Genomic DNA, 22,215 nt, shown 5'->3' on the forward strand with positions numbered 1-22,215 from the left:
CACATGACCATGCAATGTTTGGTTCTGTTACACATAAGATCACCATGACTCAATGGCAACTAACAACAGGGCCGCTGAACTGATCAGCAAGGCATGCCCTCTAGATGCCCCTGCTCTACCTGAAGCTGGTAGGGGAGAGAAAGCCCACTGTCATTCTCATCCCTACAGCTGGTTAGGAAAGTGGGCTCTGGGTGTGTCCTGCAGACCCCTTCAGAGCCCTAATTCTGCACATGTTCCTGAGTGCACAGTGTCCGAGATTTAAATCCACAGTGCATGCTGGAAAGCACCATTGGGCCTCAGGCCAGAGCCATGTTCTCCAACATGAGGTACCAAAAGATCTGTGATCTGAGGGTATCGGGCACATGCCCAGCTATTAATAAATAAATCAGAACTTTCCCTTCCATACGACTAGTGTTCTTCGTTCTTCTTCTTATTGTTATATAGGCACTGTTGAGTCAATTCCAACTCCTAGCAACCCCATGTGACAGAGTAAACTACCCCAGAGGGCTTCCTAGGCTGTAACCTGGAAGTAGATTGCCACATCTCTCTCCCGCAGAGCTGCTGGGTGGTTCTAATCGCCAACCTTTGGGTTAGTGGTCAAGTGCTTAACTACTGCACCACCAGGGCTCCTTCTTTGTACTTACATTCCATCAATCGGAAACTGCCCGCCCCATCAGCTGGAGCTCTAAAAGGGAAGGGAGTTAGTGGCATATCCATTTAAACACCTGCCAAGGCTCACTCTTATCCCAAGAGCCTCAGATTCTTTGCCACTCCTTCAATGGTTATCAGCTTCTCCTCCTGATCTTGGTCTTGTCCCGTCTCTTCCCTCCCAGAGAAGAAAGCCACTCCCCTTATCTCTGACTGAAGTGTTGGCCGTGGATTGGACGAAGCCAAGAATGGATGGAGGGAGACCAGCTGGAAGGCTATGGTAGTTCCAGGGTGCCTTGTGTCACGAATATCCAGGAAAAAAGGAACAAGGTCCAAGGCACAGCGTCACCAGTAAGGGTGCCGGGAAATGGAGGGCAGGCTTGAAAATTATTTGGAAGGTAGAACCCACAAGATTTGGTTACCAGTAGATGAAAGGGGAGTGGGCCGGTATAGAATTCAAGACTGATCTCCAGGTTTCTGGCTTAGAAAGATGCATGCTTAGTGAGCAATGTGGTGAGGTGGGACACATAAGCTTGGGATAGTAAAAAATTGCTCTGGGAGGCAGAGCTGAGTCACATCTATGACAACAGAAATGAACAGCTCAGTTTGTGGCATGCTGAGCATGGGGGCGGTGCACCATCCAGGTGGGTATGTGAGTCTGGAGTTCAGGAGCAAGGTCTTAGTTGGAGACTAAATTAGAGGATTATCAGCACTTGGATAGTTGCATTAAAGCCACAGTAGTGAATGAAATGTAGAATTAAAAAAGTGAGGCGGGCTAAAGCCAAAGATCTGGAAACACCAACATTGAAGCAAATTTGAAGGGGGAGGGAGTGATGAGCAGTGTCAGACGCTGAAGAGGGAGAGGCAAGCGGGAAGGACAGACGGGAGGTCAAGAGGCAGGCTCTGGGCAGACGGTGAAAGGTCTGGAAGCCAAGAGAGACACTTGGATTTGGTAAATAGGAAGTCATGTGGTGCCCTTGGCTGGAGCACTTCCCCGGACTGGGGAGGGTGGAAGCCAGATGACAAATGAAGCTGAGAAATGAATTGGCAGACACTCTCTCAGGAAGCATGGCTGGGAAGGAAAGGAGGGAGACAGGGTGATAGCCGAAAGGGGGTGCAGAGTCAAGGGAGGGGTGTTGTTGAGTATATTTTTAAGATGAAAATGAAGCATGTTTATGGGCTAACGGGAAGGAAACAGAGGGGAGGGAGGCATTAGATAGATGGGGGGCAGGGATGCCAACTGTGGCAGTGACGTTCTAGGTAACGAGGGGCACAGAGTCCTCAGCACATCTCTATACAAATCCAACAGCAAGGTTAAGCAGTTTTTTCCTTTAGTGTCAATTTTTCAGTGAAGTAAGAGACCAGGTTGTTCAGGAGGGTGAGTGGATGAGGCTGCCCCAGAGATGAGAATGGCCCCAAGATAAGAGCCTGTAGTCCAGAGTGCTTCGGAGCCAGGGGCAGAATACACCAGGGACTGAGCAGAGTGGGAGAGGCCAGCAAGGGGTTGGATCGAGACGAAAAGAGTGGAGCAAGGTGGGGTCAGATGAACTTTTGGGCTCAAAACCTGAGACCCACAGGCACTGGGTTGGTCAAGATACACACATATCTACCCTCTCACCACTCTACTTTACCCTACTGTCTTCAGACGAATCAGTTCATTCTTACTAAGATATTAATGATTTGCATCTCCCATAGTATTTTTTTTTATAGTATTTAATTTTTTCAAGGGCTTTCAACCCAAAGATTGCAGCAATAATAGAATATTCCTGAAACACAGGCTATTACAGGGTTGCCGTCTTATTGCTCTGTATCATAAACCCCTCCAACTTCCTGGCCCTATCTGCTCAGCAATCCTTCACCTGGGGAAAACCTGCCACAATTTGGTGAAGGAACAAAAAAGAAAACCTCACTGTGTCTTTGATGCTCCAGAAAGCAGCCTCCAGGGTGTTCATTTTAATCTGATAGCCACTTGATGGGCATTCATTCATTCATTCAACAAATATTTACTGAGCATCTACCATGTTCCAAGCACTGTTCTAAATGCTGCGGACACAATGGTCAGCAAAACAGACAGAAGCCCCTGCCTTCAGGGTGGCATGACCTCATCGGGGCAAAAGCGCAGGAAAGCTGTGAGCCAGCCACTTTACAAGCATGACTGTGAGGTCAGGATTTTTGTCCTATTTTACTAATGTGACAACTGAGGCCCAGAATGAACTAGAGCCAGGATTTGCCCCAGGTTGACCTTACCCCAAAGTTTGTGCACAGAGAATGCCGTAGTCTAGTGCCTCTCAGACTCTCCAGGGCACACAAATCACCTGGGGATCTTACTGAAATGCAGATTCAGCTTTGACAGGTCAGGTGGCGCCTAAGAGACTGTATTTCTAACAAGCTTCCTGGTGAGGCCTTGGACCACAGGCTGGAAACCAAGGGCCTATTATTGTTGCTATTAGTTGCCATCCAGTCGACTCCGACTCATGGCCACCTTATGTGTGCAGAGCAGAACTCTTCCAAAGGGTTTTCAAGGCTGTGACCTTTTGGAAGCAGATTGCCAGGCCTGCCTTTAGGTGGATTAGAACCACCAACCTTTCGGCTAATAGTCAAGTGCTTGCTAAACTCATTTGCTCTTGAAACATCCTCCCCTGCTCCTGCCAGTGCACCTTTTCAACAGTCCCCACCCCAATTCCAAAAGCCAAGAAATGTTTGGTTGATTGAATGAATGAATGAATGCCATCCCTGGACCTCCAAGAGTCTTTTCCTGCCAGTGTATTTCCTGCCTTAGCATTCCTATTTGTATAATTGGGCCCTTGCCTTGGTTTCCCTGCTGAGATCCTCACTGGGACTACAGACTCCCAATGCCCCTCCACCGGGCTAGGGCCCCTCTACCCTGCCAGCTCCCTACCCTCAGAACTGGATCCTCCTCCAGCCTGAACAAAGCGAGAGCTGGCACCTGGCTCCTGGGTCCCACCTTCTGGAGCATCCTCCCAGAGCCCACCCCCAGCCTAAGCAGGCTGGCTGACCCTGTCTTAGTCCGCTTCACCTCTGTCCTAAAATGCAGCTGCCTTCCACCAACTAGCCAGAGGAAAATGGCATTTCAGCGCTTTGTGTCTGCTCTTCAGCAAGTACTAAATCTAGACTAATGGAAATTAGTACAGTGGAGGAAGTTGAGGATAAGACTCCCCTGAGTGTCCTGATTTCTCACCTAACAATTCCGGGGGCAGTGGAAAGACTTGGTGATTCAGGAGCTTCAAGCTGCCAGGCTGCCCTTTACCAACAGACCTGATGTTAAGTGAGTTTAGCAGGTCAGGGGTGCTAATGCAGCCCTGCAAGGCTAGTGGTTCCCAGTCTCCTCTTCAGGTCTGCCTAATCTCATTAACACAAATCTGGTCACCCTTGGGGCCACTCTAGAGTGCCATATCCTCTGGTCCTGGCTTTCCCAGTGTAGGAGCAGATAAAAAAGGGGAAGGGGGGAGCAAGGAGGCAATGCTACAAATGGCAGCCACCATGTGGGCTGCCAAGTGTAGGCAGAAGCCTTCCTCCAAAGCCACCCAGGATCCAAAGCTTCCCTCTGTGCATTCTCATGCATGGTCAAGACTGGGGTCACCAGAGGTTAAGCAGAAGGGTGAGAATGGCTGAAGGCTGATCACTCGGAAGACCTGACCTTCAGAAAGGGGTGTGCCTAAGAGGGCAGGGGGAAAGGGGAGCAGAGAAGGAAAGGGGGAGGAAGGTAAGTGGATGAGGTTGGAAGAGAAGAAGAGAGGAAAGGAAAGAGGCAGAGTAGTAAAAAGGTTAGCAGACACAAAAGACTTAGGCAAGGTAGAATATGGTAGATCTTCCCACAAAATGGTAGATTGAAATGATCCTCTGAGTCATACCCAAGCAGGTAGATTTGCTATTTTTTATTTTCTTTCTTGATAAAAGTTTATCCTCTTTGAGGAGAAGGGGGACAGGAGACAGGAAATATGCTGTGGAGTCAGTTGCGAATCATGGCGACCCCATGTGCTACAGAGTAGAATTAAGTTCCATAGGGTTTTCTTGGCTGCAATCTTTATGGAAGCAGATCACCAGGCCTTTCTTCCATGACATCACTGGGTGGTTTCGAACCACCAACCTTTTGGTTAGTAGCCGAGTGCAAACCATTTGTGCTACCCAGAAACCCTTTCTGGCACAGGGCAGGCCCTCAATAAATGCCTGTGGTTTTGGGAAGGACTGAACAACCCCTCACATTCTCTAAATGGTTCATCTGTGTAGCACCCATGGAGTAATCCATTTGGATTTAACTGGGGTCTTCAGGAAACACAGAGCCTTGAGTCAGAAGAAAGATGTCCTGCAGGATTTGGGAGCCCATGATCAATAGGAAGGTTCTGGGGCACCTCAAAGTGCTCCAACAGAGTGCCAACCCTACAAAGGGTCAGACCCAGAGGGCCTGGGAATCCAGCCCCCTCCTCAGTTCATCAGCCCCCCCATATGTCTCACTTTCCGCCTTCCACAAAGCGTGGATGGATCTGATTACGTCAAAAGCACTTCTTCCCCAAGAAGGAGGCCACAAAGAAAATACGGACGGCAGACTGGGAGAAGTTATTGGTGACCTCCAAAACCAACCAAGGGCAATATCTGGAAGGTCAAAGGAGCTTCTGGAAACCAACCGAACAAAATTAAAAACTAAGAAAGGAAATCCAGTTAAAAATGGGCAAAGGATATGAAAAGGCAGTTCACAAAACAGAGAAGCTCAAACGGCTAATGAACACACAAGAGATACTCAGACTCCCTAGGAAACAGAGGAATGTAAAAGGGAAGCAACGAGACAGCAGTTCAAACATTGTAAGAACAGCAAAAATTAGAAAGTTGGGTAACATCAGGTACTGGTGAGGATTTGGGAAAATACACCCTTGAGCACTTTTGGCAGAAATGTGTGACCTGGCACAGCCCTTCTAGAAAGCAGCGTAGCAGAACACAGAAAACTAACATATTAACTCAGGGTTCCCAATCTTTGATTTGTATAGCCCAGAGTTATTCTCACGTAGGGTCCCAAGAGGGCACGTGTGTGGCCAGGAGGAATCAGAGACACGCCCCGGATCTGTCCCCAGGAAAACCGATACATAAAATGTGATGAATGCACAACTCACCATGCTACTAAATTTCCGTTAGAGACTACAGACTAGACGCCCACCAGCAGCATGGTTAGATCCTTAAAATACGGTGTTGAGTAAATCAAGTAGAAACCAGATAAAATTTGTAGTTCAATACCATTCATGTAAATTAAAAATACATATACAAAACAACACGACGTATTTTATAAGGGTCTGTGCATACTTTAAGACATATATCAGATATATGAGAGTACTGGGTACCTATGGGAGGACAGCAATGATACCGTTGGGGATTGAAGATGAAAGGAGGAAAAAATTAAAATAAAACAAGAGAGAAGCCTTGCACAGGCTGGTGATCATAAAGCACTATGGACTGCTGGTAGGATTAATTCAGTGTTAAGCATTTGACATTTAAAAAAAAAAAAAAAGCAGGAAACGAAAACATCCAGCTGTGCCTTCCATGTGGCTCGGGAAAACTATCCTTGCAGCATTGTCCTCGTTTCACGTTTCTTGGAACAAAATGTCATAGGAGATGTGAATTCTAGTGGTCCTGGCATGTGGGGAATTGTCATCTTGCTATAGTTAAAAGGTCCCTGGGTGGCGCAAATAGTTAACACACTGAGCTGCTAACCAAAAGGTTGGTAGTTCAAGTCTACCCAGAGGCACCTAGGAAGAAAGGCCTGGTGATCTGCTTCTGAAAAATCAGCCATTGAAAACCCTATGGGGCACAGCTCTACTCTGACACACACGGGGTCACCATGAGTCAGAAATGACTTGACAGCAAGTAGTAAGCATTACAAAGACTCGATGCAGATTTTGTTCCCTGGATTGATGCATGTGAGAAGGTGAAGCCGGAGCAGTCACCTCTCCCAGAGGGAACTGACAATGCTGCTTCCCAGTGGCGGGTGGGCAGATGGCTGCGGCCAGGATGTCTTGAGGGGCGTGGGTAGAGTTCCGGATTGCTTGTTTCCTCCCTTTCCAGTTCTCAGGAGCAATCACACAGGCCAAGGATCGATCAGGACCAGGAAGCTCAGCAAATCCACGTTCCTTCACCCTGGGGTCTTTTCCTGCCTGAAGCACAGCCAGGTGGGCTATGCTTCCCATCGCTGGAAAGCCAAGGCAGACTGGCCCCTGGGCAGGATCTGCCATTGGATGGGGCTTAGGCTAGTAACATTTTCCACCCTGTTTTAATATTTCTGGCTCCGATTTTCTGTTACTGATTAAAGAGCTTCCAAATCTGGCATTACATAGACAAGGTGGGTATTATTATCCCCATTTTAAAAAACAAACCAGTTAACAGTGAGTCAATTCCCACTCATGGCACCTCCATACGTGTCGGAGTAGAATTGCTCCATAGAGTTTTCAATGGCTGATTTTCAAACAGATTGCCAGGCCTCTCTTCTGAGGCACCTCTGGGTTGGACTTGAACTGTCAACCTCTTGGTTAGCTGCCAAGTACTTAACCATTTGTGCCACCCAGGGACTCCATTCCTATTTTACAGGTGAGGAAATGGAGGCTCAGGAAGATGACATGATTCACTCACAGTCACAGAAATCGTTAGGGGCAGGAACAAGGCAGCCAGATGTGTTTCTTGACTCCTAGGCCTCATGGCAGGGATCTTCTAGAAGAGCACATATAACAAGGGCTAGGAGGGCAGAGCCACACAGGTCCCTGGGAGAAGTGGACGCCATCATTTGAGGCGACTGTTTTCACGTTAGGAACTTTTTAACACGGCCCGAAAAGAAATCACCAAACTATCACCTCGTTCTTATTGTCAAGTAATGTACCAGACACCCACAGCTCATTACTAAGCATCACCCAATCTCTAAGCCTCTGTCCACCTTTAATCTCACCCCTGAAGCAGGGATGCAGGATGCAGGGAGGGTCAGAATGTGGCAAGGAAGACTTAGGACAGGGTAGGGGAAGGCGAAGGAGTCAGGCAACAGCCTGCAGGCAAACTTTCTGAGGCCTGAGCCAACTCTACCACACCTGCTCATCTCAGAAAGGGCCATCAATCATTTCGCACAAAATGTCTCCAGCATTCTCTGATAGTACACTTGTATCTCAGATAGTCTAGATTTCAAAGTCTCTGCTTCTACCCTTTGAAGTTAGAACAGGTCACACTCGCTTACTTTCAATCAATAGTTGTAGCTACTTAATAATGGGTCATGTTCTGTTTTCTATTAGAAAACCTAGAAGACGGACACATATTTTTTTTTGAGGATTCTGGATTATAATTGCATTTAATTGAGTATAAACTAGACACTGGCAAGGAGGAAGGTTATTTGTGATGCAATATGATCTCTTATTTTCTGCTCTAGACCACACAGAAGATTCTCAAATAAATTTCTAAGAGTTATCTTGGTGCTCTCAGTAATTGAAGTATATATACGTTATTTTTAGCACCATAAAAGTTCCTTGTAATGATGATTTTCAAGGATAGGACTCACATCCCCTTAGAGACCAATTCAGTTTAAAATTTTCAAACAATATAGAAAAAAAATAGGCAGAAAGTAAAAGGCAGTTCTAGTGAGGAAGCCCCCAAAATGCCCCAGGGCTTTGCATTCTGTGGGCTCAGCCACCCCACTAGCTCCAGGATGGACAGAGTGCCCCGTCTCTCACATTGACCTTGACATGAGCTGCTCCAGTGTTTGTGGCATGCGTCTGACACATTTGTCCGATAGGGTTCCTGGTGGTGGCCACACAGCACTTTCAACTTCTCCTTCAGCATTTTAGGATCCACGGGCAGGACGGGGAGCTGGTGGGGACTTCCTATCTGCTGGAAATGTCACAGTTCAGGCAAGCAAGAAACTGACCAAAGCTCAAGGAGTTCTGGAGAGGAAGGTGCTACAATCAGGTGAAGCAGGTGAAGTGTTTCTGGTGCTCTCCTTCATTTCCCACTTTCTCATAGTCAAATGGCCATATAACTCCACCACATCTCCCAGTATCCCATCCCAACTCACCCAACACAAACCACCCCAATACACCCACCCCCATCTCACCTTGCCTCTACTCCACGAAATCCCGATTGACTCATTCTACTCTGGCCCACCCATCCCATCCTATCTGGTAAAACAAAAAACCAAACTTACTGCCACTGAGCTGATTCCGACTCATAGCGACCCTATGGGACAGAGTAAAACTGCCCCATAGGGTTTCCAAGGAGCAGCTGGTAGATTCAAACTGCCGACCTTTTGGTTAGCTGCCAAGTTCTTAACCACTGCACCACCAGGGCTCCCATCCTATCCTATCCCATCCTAATCCAAGCTATCATATCACATACCAATCCATTCTAACCCATTCTCACTCCATCCCATCTAATCTCATCCCAATCAATCACCTGAATACTCTACATCCCGTGCTCTCAATCCCATCCCAAACCATCCCGTCTCACTCCAGTCTATTCCATACCATTTCACTACTCATCTCAATCCACTCCAATTCGTTCTATCTATCCCATCCCAACATATACCAATCCACTCTTGATCCGACTCCAACTCATCCCTCCCTACTTGATCCTAGTCCATCTCAAATTATCTTTATTCTCCAATCCCACCTCATCATATTCTATTCCATCTCCTTCCCCTCATCCCCTGCTTGGCCAAACTTCTCATTTGTGATTGTATATAGGAACATAACCATCCTTCGCATTACCTGAAGCTACCTGAGAAAGTCAAAGGATCTCACCTCCTACCAAGCTAAGTGTGTACTTGGGTGGGCAAAAAGAAAATATACAGTCTCATTTTTAAAGGAAGGGTGTGAAAGATAGCCCAGGAGGATGGGCTCTCAAGAGACCACAGAGAAAATAAATAGGAGTTTCCTTTGTTTCCCTTGACTGACAAGAGCCAGGAAAGAGCTCTAGGAACTACATCATCATTTTCAGGTTGAGAAACACCCACATCTTCCAGCCCACCCTTTACTTTCTGTTGGCTCAGGAGACAGCTAAGTTCCATTTAAAGCCAGTGATTCTGAAGCAGGGTCTCTGTGAGGATTCTGGAATAATCCTCCATTTTCAGGCTCACCCAGATGTTCCCTGTTGCTGAGGAAACTGAGGACTCTCCAGTAGGCAAAGCAGAGGGGTTGGGAGGCCCTATCCCACCCAAGGAGAAAAACCCAGGGAAGGCAGTGTCTGTGGCATTCTCCAACCTCTAGGGGGAACAAGAGGTACTCCCCCTCCCCCATTACCGGCCTGCAGGAAGACTGCTGACCTGGGTTGATGGGTTGGATGAGTTGGTCAGGTTCTAACGGGTGTGTTTTGTTTTGTTTTAAGTTTTATTATATTTTACTAATTTCTTGCATTTTATTAACAAGAATAGTTTTACTTATATTTATTACATTTTATTATAATAAAATTATATTAACATAAAACTGTTTAATTCTGGGCATTCCTGTCCAGAGCTGTAATTCCCTCCCCACCCCTTGGCCTGAGTGCTTTTTTGTTTGTTTCTCTCTCTTTTTTTTTTTTTAATTGTACTTTAGGTGCAGGTTTACAGAACAAACTAGTTTTTCATTAAACAGTTATGATATTGGCTAACAACCCCACAACATGACAACACTCTCCCTTCTCAATCTTGGGTTCCCTATTACCAGCTTTCCTGTCCCTTCCTGCCTTCTGGTCCTTGCCCCAGGGCTGGTGTGCCCCTAAGGGGTATGTTTTTAATGGCAGTACCAAAGAAGAAAGACTCTCGCTACTGCAGATAGTGGTATCTTGGAGTGGCATTGTGTTCAGATTATTTCTCTTACAATCCTAAGAGGCTGGTGCAGAAAGCAAGTACAGCGTCCTAGGAGTAATAGTAGTAGTGGTAGTAGTAGTAATAGTAGTAGTAATTGTTGTTAAGTTGACACTGAGTTGGTTCAGATAAGACTGTGTTTTCTCTTCTCCCCCCAGGTACACCCTTAGCTCTTATATTCTTGATGAGAGGTGAAATCCTTTGGCAGACAGGCCTGGGGCTATCTCCCACTTAGGGATCCCTCTTCACCCCTTCCCACTCCTCCCAGCCCACAACTGCCTTGGGAATGTTCAACAGGGCCGTCTGAGGGAAAGGGAAACCTGAACTCCAGAAAACCAGCCTCTGATCCTCTCAACAGGTGTTTACTGAGAGCCTGCTATGTGCTGTGAGCTGGCTTACACTGCCCTGCCTGAGTTCATGGTCCTTTAGACAGACACCACCTGTTATGGATTGAATGGCGACCCCCAAAAATATGTGCTGTAAATTCTAACCTCTATGTCCGTGGTTATAATTTCAATTGGGAATGGCTTATCTTTGTTATGTTAATGGGGCAGGATTAGCGCAGGGTGGGTTTTGAGTCAATCTTCTAAAGGATATAAAGGGGGCAGATTAGGCAAGCAGAGATGCGAGGAAGATAAATGCCAAGCCACATGTAGATCTCCAAGGAACTAGGAAACAGAAGCTGAAGGACCTTCCTCCAGAGGCGACAGAGAAAGCCTTCCCCTATAGCAGGTACCCTGAATTCAGACTTCTAGCCTCCTAAACTCTGAGGTGAGGAAATAAATTTGTTTGTTAAAGCCATCCACTTGTGGTATTTCTCTTAAAGCAGCACTAGATAACTAAGATATCATCTCATTAAACAGAAAATTCCAATACGTCATGATGAAATTTACAAAAGGGAAAAACATGGAGTTTTGAGATCCCATTGCAGAGCTTAGTCTAGATGGGCATTTGGGGCTAGAAACCAAAGACAGCTTTGCAGCTAGCGGAGATGGATAGATGCTGGCTGCTTGAAGAGAAGAAGTTGGGGATCCAGGCCTCAAGTGCCAAAACCGGTATAACATAACTGATGGGGGCAGGCAGCCCAATGGCAAGAGCCAGGTGGAGGAAGGCAGCCTGGGCAGAAGGATTCCAGGGATGTGGCACCAGCTGGGTCCCCTGAGATGTAGGATAGCAGTGTGGTTACAAGTGAGGGATTTAGAGTCAGGCAGACCTGGGCTCATATCCTGGCTTCACCATTTACTTGTTTTGTGAATAAATTACATATCCTTTCTGAACCTGTTTCTTCGTCTATAAAACAGGAATAATATTGCCAACTTTACTGGGTTGCTGTGAGGACCGAGTTAACACATGAAAAGTGCTTGGAACAGTGCTGGGCACATGGTGAGTGCTCAGTGAACACTAGCTATTAGTGTCACTCCCCTGGGTGCCCAGGACAGCTTTCTGAGCACAATAGGCGGGTGAAGATGTGGTGAGGGCACACAGACTCCCTGGCTGATTCCTTTGTCCTCAGTGTTCCTGTTCAGCCCAGCTTCCATTTAATGGACACACTCGGTGAAGAAGGTCTTGTGCTGGGTCTGTGGCGCACCTCATTTCTAATCTTTCCCACAATTTAGGACTTACTGCACCCTTTCACAGGTGGGAACCTCAGCCTCAGAGAGGTCCAAGATCAGCTAAGTCTCGAGACAAGGAACATCTGACTCTGCTGAGCAATGAGATTCCCTTACTCCTGCTGGCAGGACAAAGACAATGAAACAGGTATGTCAGGCACATGGGTCAAGGTGGTGCTACTGAAGCTACCTGCTGGTTCCTTGCACAAACTTAAACTTTGCAGTGTTCAAGACCCCACAGTTTGGTTCTCCAGCCCCCTGCACATTATTCTAGCCTCATCTCAACAAAGCCACACACCGTCCATGCTATGTATAGTCAGCACTGTTCTTTGTAGTCAGCGCATTAAAAATAAATAAATAAATAAACCCACAGCTCAACCACGAATGGAAATTCAAATCCATACACACATTGGTGACTGAGCAGTTAAATGCCTTCCCGCTGGGGGTGGGAATGACAAAGCTTGTTGTTGCAGTGGTTCTAGATAATCTAGGGAGCTTTCTTACCCATCTGTAGCATTTAGTTCTGGGTGAAATGCAACTGGGAACCACGTATCTTTGTGATCCTATTTCCTCTGCAAACTAACTGACTTCCTGGACCCCTGAAACTCCTGATTTAGCCTTACTGGTCCCTGGAAAGCCATTCAAAGGAAATAAATAAATAAATAGTACACTGATTTAACAACCAATTATCAAGCACCAATTCTATGCCAGCCCCTGAGTTGAGAGCTAGGGTTACTGAAAGAAATAAAGCACAGTCCCTGCCTTCAGGAAGCTCACAATTTAACATGTGGGATCGACAAATAAACACGTTTAATATAATTTCATTTGTACAATAATAAAACACTAGGCACAGCCAGGTGCCCCTGTCTGCAAGAGGCCAACTCACCAAGCACTTAGGTAATGAGCAAAACAAGGGAAATCTTTAAAAAAACTAATTAGGTGTTTGATTTTTTAAAAAAGTAACAATGCGGTTGGCATGAGAAAAACCAGAACTTTGTCAGAGAACCTTATATTTATTTTATAGTTTAATATTACTTTTATTTTGAATTATTTATTAAAGAGATGGAAGGCATCACAACCATCTCAATGCTCAGAGCTTCTTAATCCACAGAGAAATGTAGCTAGGTTTAAGAACAATGTAACGGGGTATAAAACTGAGAGAGCTTGATCATCAGTTAGTAAGGGAAGTAACTAAAAGGAAGTTGTCCATGAGCCTAAGGTTCCTGGGTTGGGTAACTGGGCTACAAGTATCACCAATTTACACAGAGAATACTGGAAGCTTAGGAGAAGAGCTACTGAGTTTGCTTTGGAAGGGAAATATCCAGGTGAAGATGTCCAAGAGTCAGCTAGATATATGAGCTGTCTAGACCCAAAGCTTCCATGGGCTAGGAAGCCAGTAGACATTTATCAGGCCAAATGTCTTGGCAGGAGAGATGTATCTGGAAGCTTCAGAGTATAGTAGTGGAAGGAGTGGGCATGGATGAGCTCACCCAGGGAGTGGTGAAAGGAAATGAGAAAGTACAAGGAATGGAACTCTGCAGATCCCCATAATTAAGGGAAGGGAATAAATGCTACTATTAGGGACTGAAAAGGAACGCCCAAGAGGTAGGAGAAAAATCAATGAAGCATGGTGTCCTAGAAGCCCGAGGATGGGAATTTAAAAGTGTCCCAAGCCACAGGGAAGTGAAGGAATGGAAGGATGGTACAATGTATTTGACAATTAGGTTGATCAACAGTGATCTTTCCTAGAAAGTTGCAGGGGAGTCCTAGGGACAGCAGCTGGACTACAGGGAGTGAATGGTGGTAGAAAAGTGAGCTGAAGACCCCCTTGAAGAGAGTTGATTGTAAAAGAGCAAGAGAATGTGAGATCGAACTGCCAAGGGCAACTGGAAAGGTCAGATGGGAAGCTTAGGGAGCAGTGAGCTTAAAATAATGGTGATGGGAACAAGTGGAAAACGACAGTGAGAATAGTAGCACAGCTTGAAGAATGTACACAGTGTCACTTAATTGCACATGTAGAAATTGTTTTTAAAAAGAACTGGGATGGTAGCTACAAAAGGTCAATGGGGCCAAGAAGTCTTATTGACTCCTTTTGTTTTTACAGGCCAAGGGGAAATATCCAATAGGGAGAGCCATTGATTGATTGACAGTAGGGAAAGTAAGAAGCCTGGGTCTTTTTTTTCGGGGGGGGGGGGGGGCCGGGGGTAGGGTAAGGCAATGCACAGGTAGAGGGGTCTGGGGGAAGAAGGTAAAGATAAATAAGAAGGCTCCTCCTTTTCAACTCCTTATGTTCATTTTATCCAGCCAACACTGGGCCAAGGAAAGGAGACTGTTCAGTCCTGAACATCTTTTAAAGTCAATGGTGTGAAGGGGACACAAAATGACTGTGCTTCCCCCTCTAATGTGCCAAATCCTGCTGATCACCTCTCACCAAGTTCATTCCCAAACTGCTGCTGCCTGCAAGGCTCCGCAGCACAGCGGCGGATTATCAAGTAGGCAAGCTAAGCACTGTGCTTACCTTGCTTGCCAAATCATCTGTAGTGAACAATTTCACATTTTTTCAGCACATCAAAGATTCTGCTTCTAGGTATGGCTGACATTTGTCTCTCTCCCAGTCCCACAGCACCTTCCTACAGAATCAAAACCTCTTTTCAAATTTACAATCCCTGCCGGGGTGGATGACCCAAAGAGCAAGGTAAGCGCGGGCTTACTTCTACTTACTTACTAATCTATAGTGAACAATTTCACCTGGGTTGTGAAATTGTTCACTACAGATTAGTACATAAGCACAAGTAAGCCCGTGCTTACCTTGCTTATTGGGTAATCTGCACCTGAAACAGCACAATGAAATGCTGGGAAGGTTTGAAAAGAAATGCACTGGAAGCACTGGAAGCCAGAGGACAACTACTCCCTCCTTCAAACCTCTTGTCCCCCCTTGCCCCCCAACTTCTCCACCGACCAAAAAGCTGCCAGCAAATGGATCTCTACAAGGCAAGGTTCCAGCACCGCGTAGCAGTGTGCAAGCTTGGGTGATTTGGCCTTTTTCTTCTACTCCCGGAGGCCTGTCATACCTAAGAGGCAGGGACAAATCTAGCCAGAAAAACAGTTCAAGTCAGATCTGGGCGGTTCTGGGTCAGCTAAGCCAGAGCAGGGGACTCAGTCGGACAAAGCTCAGACAGGCCTGACGGCCGGTAGAGAAGGTCTCCCCGCTGCTCATGTGGCAAGTCTGGGTGACCAGCAGCATTGGTGTGCACAGCTTCCCAGGGGGTGTGGGTGTGAGCGAGACCGAGTTCCCAGGCGCGTGCATCGCGGGCGCCCCTCTCTGGGTGTCGGCGGCTATGACTCTTCCGGAGAACCCGAGAAAGTCCGCTCAAGTCTAGAGAAGAGAGCCGGGCTGGTTTGGGGGGCCTTCACTGCCCAAGAACCCCAACATTCCAGGACTAAAGGGCAAGCGACACAGTCTGTGGGGTTCGGCTCACTAGATGTTGGGGCTGGAGAGCTCACCACTTGCTGGCCTGCCAGGGGATGGGGGACACTCTCCAAGAAGAGGACACTGGGTGGTGGGGTTGCCAAGGCCAAGCCTTCAGAGGTTCAATCGGCGGTTTAATAAAAAAAAAAAAAAATTGTTCCCAGCCTGAGATGCCCTGGGTCCAGGCCTTGGCAGCAGGTGTTTCAGGTCTTCTTCTCGGGTGGGCGTCAGCCTCCGGACTAAACAGAATGCAGCTCCAGGTGCCGCCCGTTTGGACCCGTCCCCACCCGGGCACAGGGAACTTTCTAGGCTGTAACTAAAGCTGAGCTTCAGTGGGATATATGGGGTAAAGTGGGAGGGAACGAGTAGAGGCCAGTGGCCCCCACTGTGGACTAGGTTCCCTCCTAAAGCCGCGTGCCTTCCGCGGTTGGCAAGCTGCAGCCAGACACTACGAAGTTCCAGGACTAGCAGCACCCGCCAGGTCTGCCCCCTACTCGACTCGGTCGCCTGGAGCGGGTCCTGCCGCCTGCGCCGCCGCTGCCGCAGCCCAAGCGCTCGGCTGCAGCAGGGCGCGGGAAAGGGCACTTTGGCGCGGAGTGGGAACCAAGGGGGATGTGGCGGCGCGGAGCCGGGTGGCGACACTCCCTCCCCCGCCCACGGGCACAACCCATGCCCCCGCCTCCCCGTCACTCAGCACCCCCCAGCCCCCGCCCTTCTGAAAAGCGTGCGTGGGACCCCCGCCCTGGACTCCCGCCCCCCCGGCTCCCCTACTAGCCCAGAGCACCGAAAAAAAAGAGGGAGACAATTGGGGAGGGGGTGGCGGCCGCAGTCTGCGGGCGGCTCCAGCGGGGGCGCGGGTTCGGTTCAGGAGAAAATGGTCGAGGGCAGGGAAGGGGAGACCAGGCAGGCGCGGAAATGGGGAGGAGGCGCGCCATTTCTCTAAGCCCCCGACGGTTGTGCCAACTAGAATGGGGGGGAGGGGGGGCTCCGGGAAAGTTTATCGGGGAAAAGCCTGGCACCTTGGGGGCTGGATGGTTGGAGAAACTGAAGTCATTGTCCCGGTGCCCCGCAACCCAGGTAGGGGATGCCTGTCTCCCAGGCCCCCATGCCGGCACGACCCGGCCAAGTTGCGGCTGGGGCTGGGGGCAGCAGTGAGGATGAGGGTGGAGGTGGGGACGTGGTTGAGGGTGGAGGTGGGGACGTGGTTGAGGGTGGGGTGGGGGTTGGTGATAGAGAGGAAAAGCTGAAAATTAGGGTGGGCGTTTGGGTGGGTGCGAGGTTAAGGCGGGGGGGGGCACGGGGATAGAGACTGGAACCGGTCGGGGATGGGTGGGCTCGGGGCTCGGGTGGGGCGCGGGGTGGCCCCGTCTCCCCGGCGCTGCCGGACTTACCCGCGGCGGCCGAGGCGCTGAGCAGCCCCCAGCCCAGCAGCAGCAGCAGCGGCGGCAGCGTTGGCGGCGGCGGCGGCGGCCGGCCCCACCGGCTCCCTGCACCCGGCACGAGAGCCGAAATCCCGGCTTCGCCGCGAGCCCTCCCCGCGGGGCAGCCGCAGTGCCCCTGCTCCCATCCCCGCGAGCGCGGCATGGCGCGGCCGGCAGCGCCGAGGGAGAGGCTCCGCTCGCCGCCGAGGAGAAAGGAGGTCAGGAGAGCTCTGGAGCTTTTTTCTGCTCGGAAAAAATCCCGGTACGCGGGAGCCCTGAGCTTCTGCGGCTGGAATGAACCAAGTGTCCGCCTGGCCGGGGAGAGGCGCGCTGCGCTCTCGGAAATGACTCGCTCCAATCCCGCTTCGCGGGGTTCGCGCCGGGGGGCGGGAGGGGGGAGAATTATCCCCGGATTAATCACTCCGGAGCCGCTTCTCCGCCGCTCCAAATGCTGGGGGTGGAGGCGCAGCCAAGGAAAAAATATTGGGGGGTTGGGGTTCCTCTGCTGCACCACCTCCACCTCCAGATAAGCCACAAATTACATCTAAAGGGTTGTTTATTCCTGTTTGTTTTACAATTGACCAGTTCCTTTTAAGTTCAGTTCTCCCGTTTCCATTTATAAAATCACCCATTAATACACCTCCCAGACACACGCACGCACACACACACACACAGTGATACCGACACACGCGCTCACACACCCAGGCACACACGCACACACGCCGCTCCCACGTTTGGAAATTAGAATACTGTCTGGGCAAAGATAACCAAAGAAGGACTCGGTTCTCAAGTCACTGCTCCTAGGAGCTGATCTTGGGTAGTGGCTTTGAACTTGCAGTCTGGGGCTGGCGGGAGACGACGAGGAGCCCCATTTGCAAGAGCCTCCTACCCCATCCCAGGAGAGAGGCGTGTGTGCGTAGACCTAGGCTGGGTTAAGAAGCGGTGGGGGAGCTGTTCATTTCACACAGTGCGGTCATACAACACCCCTCAGAAAAAATCTCTGGATGGAGGGAGGAGTGCATGTCTGCGGGCAGCGGGGAGCGAATTGGTGGAAGGACCGTGCAAGAGTTACTTGTACAATTTATCCTCAAAATTAACCAGACCCTGCCTCTCCCCCTCCCCGCCAGGGCCCCGAACCAGGGGAGTTTCTCCCAATGGCGCGAGCCGCTCCCCACCTCCCCCCCGGTCGCCACTGCCTTCAAGCCCCCAGGGCTCAGCTGCGGTCTTCACCCCATCCCCCACCCCGACTCGGCCGCTGTCTCGGTCTTGTCTCCACTGGGCTCCTCCGTCAGTCACGATGGCTCCTTCGCTGTCTACGCCAAACTCTTATCTAGGCGAGGGGGAAGCGACGCTGCAGGGGGAGAGGGGAGCGCTGGAGAGGGGGAAGGGGAAAGGCCTGGGGAGGAGGCCCTGGCTGATGTGCCCAGAAGAGAGGTACCTGCCGACCGGCACCCCAACCCCTTTGCCAGAGGCATCCGAGAGAGGCCGCTCTCAGGGTTTAGCGAGCCGCACGGTTTGGCCAAGCCGGAGCTTTGGCATCTGCGAGGCCCAGGGGGCAGTGGCCGGCGGTGGTCGCAGCCTGGGAATTTTGGGGAAGGGCATGGAGAGGATTGAATGGGTCGCCAGCCCGGGGGAGGTGACAGGGCCAGAGGAGTAGATGTTTGCCTTTGCTCCCCAAGAAAAACTTGTTCCCCCCGAGCCATGCTCTTGCGGCCTCCTGGATGCTCCCGCCCCCCAAGTTGTTCCGGTTTCCCGGCATGAGCTCATCCCGCAGCTGGGGAGCCGACCCGGTGGCCCCCGGAGGGCGAGCCTCCTTAGAATCGTAGCCCCCATCCCCACCCCCAGCGCACTTGCTTTCCCGGCCCTCCCGACGCGGGCTCGCTGGGTGCCAAGAACCAAGCAGAGCAGCCAGAACTTCTCAGTGAAAGGCCCGCTTTATGTCCTGGGGCAGCAGGGAGGAGGCTTTTCGCTCCTCATTGTCCAGACCCAGCCCCCGAAGCGAGAGCTCAGCCAGCCACGACTGGCCGCGGCCTTCCCACCAGCCCTGGAGAGGAGGGAGGGTTAGGCTCTGTGGTGAGTGGAGGCCCGCCCACCGTGGGTCCTGGTGGCTGGACCTTCCCTGGGCTGGGGTCCTGGCTCCTGAGCTTTGGGCTTCAACTCTTCTGGGGATGGGGTTTCCTGGAGAGAAAGGAATTGGCAGAGAAGCCCCTGCCTGCTCTGCAGCCCACAGCTGGACTAAAGAGGGCCTGGGTTCCTCCAGGATTGGGGACTCCAAGCCAAAGGACTTTCCCCACCCTCTCTGGGTTCCAGAACTTTGTTCTGGCTGCCACCAGCAGCTGAGGTTTCCCCCCAAAATTCTCCCTGGCAAAAAAGAGCATTTTTCATCCCTTTTGCAGGGGGCCGTGGAGGGCAGGAGCACCCTTTTTATCCCTGTAAATGGCCCAGTTACTTGCATCCTCTGCCATCGGTTCCTTCCTCTGATCTATTTAGGTCCACATGCATTTACTAAGTGCTTCCTGAGCTCAGGTCCTGTGCAGAAGCTGTGCTGTGGGCAACACAGAGATGCACAGTGTGTGGTCCCAGCAAGGAAGGACGTGGGGCAGAGATGGGAATCCACACATAGCTGATACAAGCCAGACAGCATCAGGACCATGACAGAGAAGGAAGGGCATGTTACATGGAGACATATCAAGAAAGTAAGCTTTTCCGGGACTTGGAAAGCTAATTTAATGAGAGAAGTAAGATTTTGGCTAGACCCTGAAGTCTGGATAGGGACTTACACAAGATGAAGATTCATTTACTCAACAAATATTTTTTGAACATCACAACATGCCAGGACACTGTACTACCCAGTGCTGTCAAGTCGATTCACACTGTACTAGATACTGAAAATACACCATAATGCACGGTCCCTGCCTTGATGGACAAACAAACAAACCCATTGTCGTTGAGTTGATTCCAACTCATGGCAACCCTAGGTGTGCAGAGCAGAACTGCTCCGTAGAGTTTTCTTGGCTGTAATCTTTTATCAGAGCAGTGTGTCAGACCTGGATGGGCTTAAACTGCCAACCTTTAGCTTAGCAGCTGATCACAAACCATTTGCACCACTCTGGCTCCATCCTTGATGAAGGCAGGCAATAAACAAACAAATATATGTGAAGTTACGAATTAAACATGCTGTAATGAAAATTCATGGTGATATGAGGAAGAATAAGGAAACAGGCTTTTAATAGGTGATCAGGGAAGTCCTCTCTGAGGTGGTGACCTTAAAGATGGGATCTAAAAATAAATAAGACAGTTGTGCAAAGAGTTTGGAAAGGGCCTTTGGGACAGACAGCACGGACAAAGACCTTGAAGAGTGGGACTGGATGGAAGTGAGCAAGGGGAGAGGGGCAGGAGATGAAAGAAGGGAAGGCAGGCAGGGACTCAGGGTGATGAGGAGTTTGGATTTTATCCTTAGGCAGTGGAGAATAGGAAGGGAGGACTTTTCAGGTAGAGGGAGGAAAGAAAGCAAACTCATGACAGAATAGGTATTTGAAGAGGTATCTGTTGTGATGTGTGTCAACCTGGCTGGGCCATGATTCTTAGTAGTTTGGTAGTTACCTAATGATGTAGTCATTCTCCATGATGAGATCTGATGTGATCAGCCAATCAGTGTAAGGGGAGTTTCCTCGGGGGTGTGGCCTGCATTCAATACCTATGGAGTTCTGGCAAAACTCACTGGCTTTTGCTTCCTGTGGTTTTTGCTCTGCTGCTGCTAGCTCGCCATCATCTGACCTCAGGTTCTTGGGACTTGAGCCAGCTGCCTGCTATATTGCCTGCCATCCTTGGAATCCATCAGCCTCCGCAGTCTGTGAGCCTGCAGCCTACCATCTGACCTGCTGTTCTTGGGTTCATCAGCCCTTGAAGCTACATAAGTCAGGAGAAGCCTCCAGCCTGATACCTGACCCATGGACTTGTGACTTGCTATCCTCTACAACCATGTGAGCTATTTCCTTGAGATAAATCTCTCTCTCTCTCGTGTGTGTGTGTGCGTGTGTGTATACATATATATGGAGTCCTGGATGGCACTGGGCACTGGGGCGGGGGGGTGGCACAGTGGTTAAGAGTTCAGCTGCTAACCAAAAGGTCAGCAGTCTGAATCCACCAGCCACTCCTTGAAAACCCTATGGAGCAGTTCTACTCTGCCATGTAGGGTCACTATGAGGTGGAATCAGCTCAAAAGCAATGGGTTTATATATGTATGTATGTATATGCTTCACTGGTTTTGCTTCTCTAGAGAACCCAGCCGAAGACATTTGTTAAGACTGTGTATAGCATGGCTGTTTTAGCGGGGAACGGAAGCCAAGTGACACAATGTGGGATGTACTCTGGCTTCTCTATAGAGAATAGATAGGAAGCGAAGGGGTAGACGAAGGGAGATCACTTAAGAGGCTACTGCAATGGTCCAAGCCAGGAGTGACGTGGATGAAGGCAGAGATGGGGCCTTGGAAACGTTTGCAGGTCAGGGTAGAGACGGGAATGAAAGAAGTGACAGCAGCCTTCTCCCTGCTAGCCTAGGAGAGTGTGGCTCTCAGCTCAGCCCCCAGAGCTGGCTTCCTGCCTGCCTCTTCCATTCTCTGAGTGCCCTTTCCATTCTCACAGTGAGCAACAGGCAGCCATGGGTCGTGGTTTCCCCACAACATCACATTGAAAAAAGCCCAATGCAGTATAGTGACTCACCAAGATAAGCCTAACACCCAGATAAGATCAGAGTTCATTCTAGAACGAAACAGGGCCTCGATGCTCCAGGAGAACTCCGCTTGATTCAAGCAGGGGCTGTAAACTGAAGGCCTGAAATTTTCACTCAGGCTTAAGAAGAAAATAAAAGAGGCTACTGAAGCCTGAGGAAAAGGGAGAGAGCAAATAGAATGCTCCGGCAATGTGGAGCTGAAATGGAGGCAGCAGCTGAGGGAGGCAGAGGGGCCAGCAGGACAGCAGAGAAGGGCCACAGAGCAAAGCTCAAAGGAAAAGCCTGGGACTGAAGTTGGGGTTAGGGGGAGTTTTAAATCATGAGTGTGATTAGACAGAAGCTGGTATTTCCCAAGGGCAAGGCTGTCACTGTCGAGATGACAGTGATCTGCCTCCCAAAGAAAGGTGACAGAGGGGTTCATGAAGAAAAAACCCAGAACAAACTGCAGCAAGTCTATTGGCTTCCAAACCAGGAGGGAGAAGAGAGAAGGGGTCCCAACCTGGGCTGTTCCTCCAGTG

General features: G+C 49.7%; 1 protein-coding gene across 1 annotated transcript in view; it reads right to left on the minus strand.

The window, feature by feature from the left end:
- CSMD2 (CUB and Sushi multiple domains 2) overlaps nt 1–17,128 on the minus strand; it is a 797,331-nt gene extending 780,203 nt beyond the window's left edge. The window contains 1 exon segment of the mRNA XM_064281672.1: nt 16,936–17,128. Within this exon segment, the coding sequence (XP_064137742.1) occupies nt 16,936–17,128 (193 nt within the window).
- Between the last annotated feature and the right edge of the window lie 5,087 nt (nt 17,129–22,215).

This window comes from Loxodonta africana, chromosome 3 (assembly GCF_030014295.1).
Source record: "Loxodonta africana isolate mLoxAfr1 chromosome 3, mLoxAfr1.hap2, whole genome shotgun sequence".
NCBI lineage: Eukaryota > Metazoa > Chordata > Mammalia > Proboscidea > Elephantidae > Loxodonta > Loxodonta africana.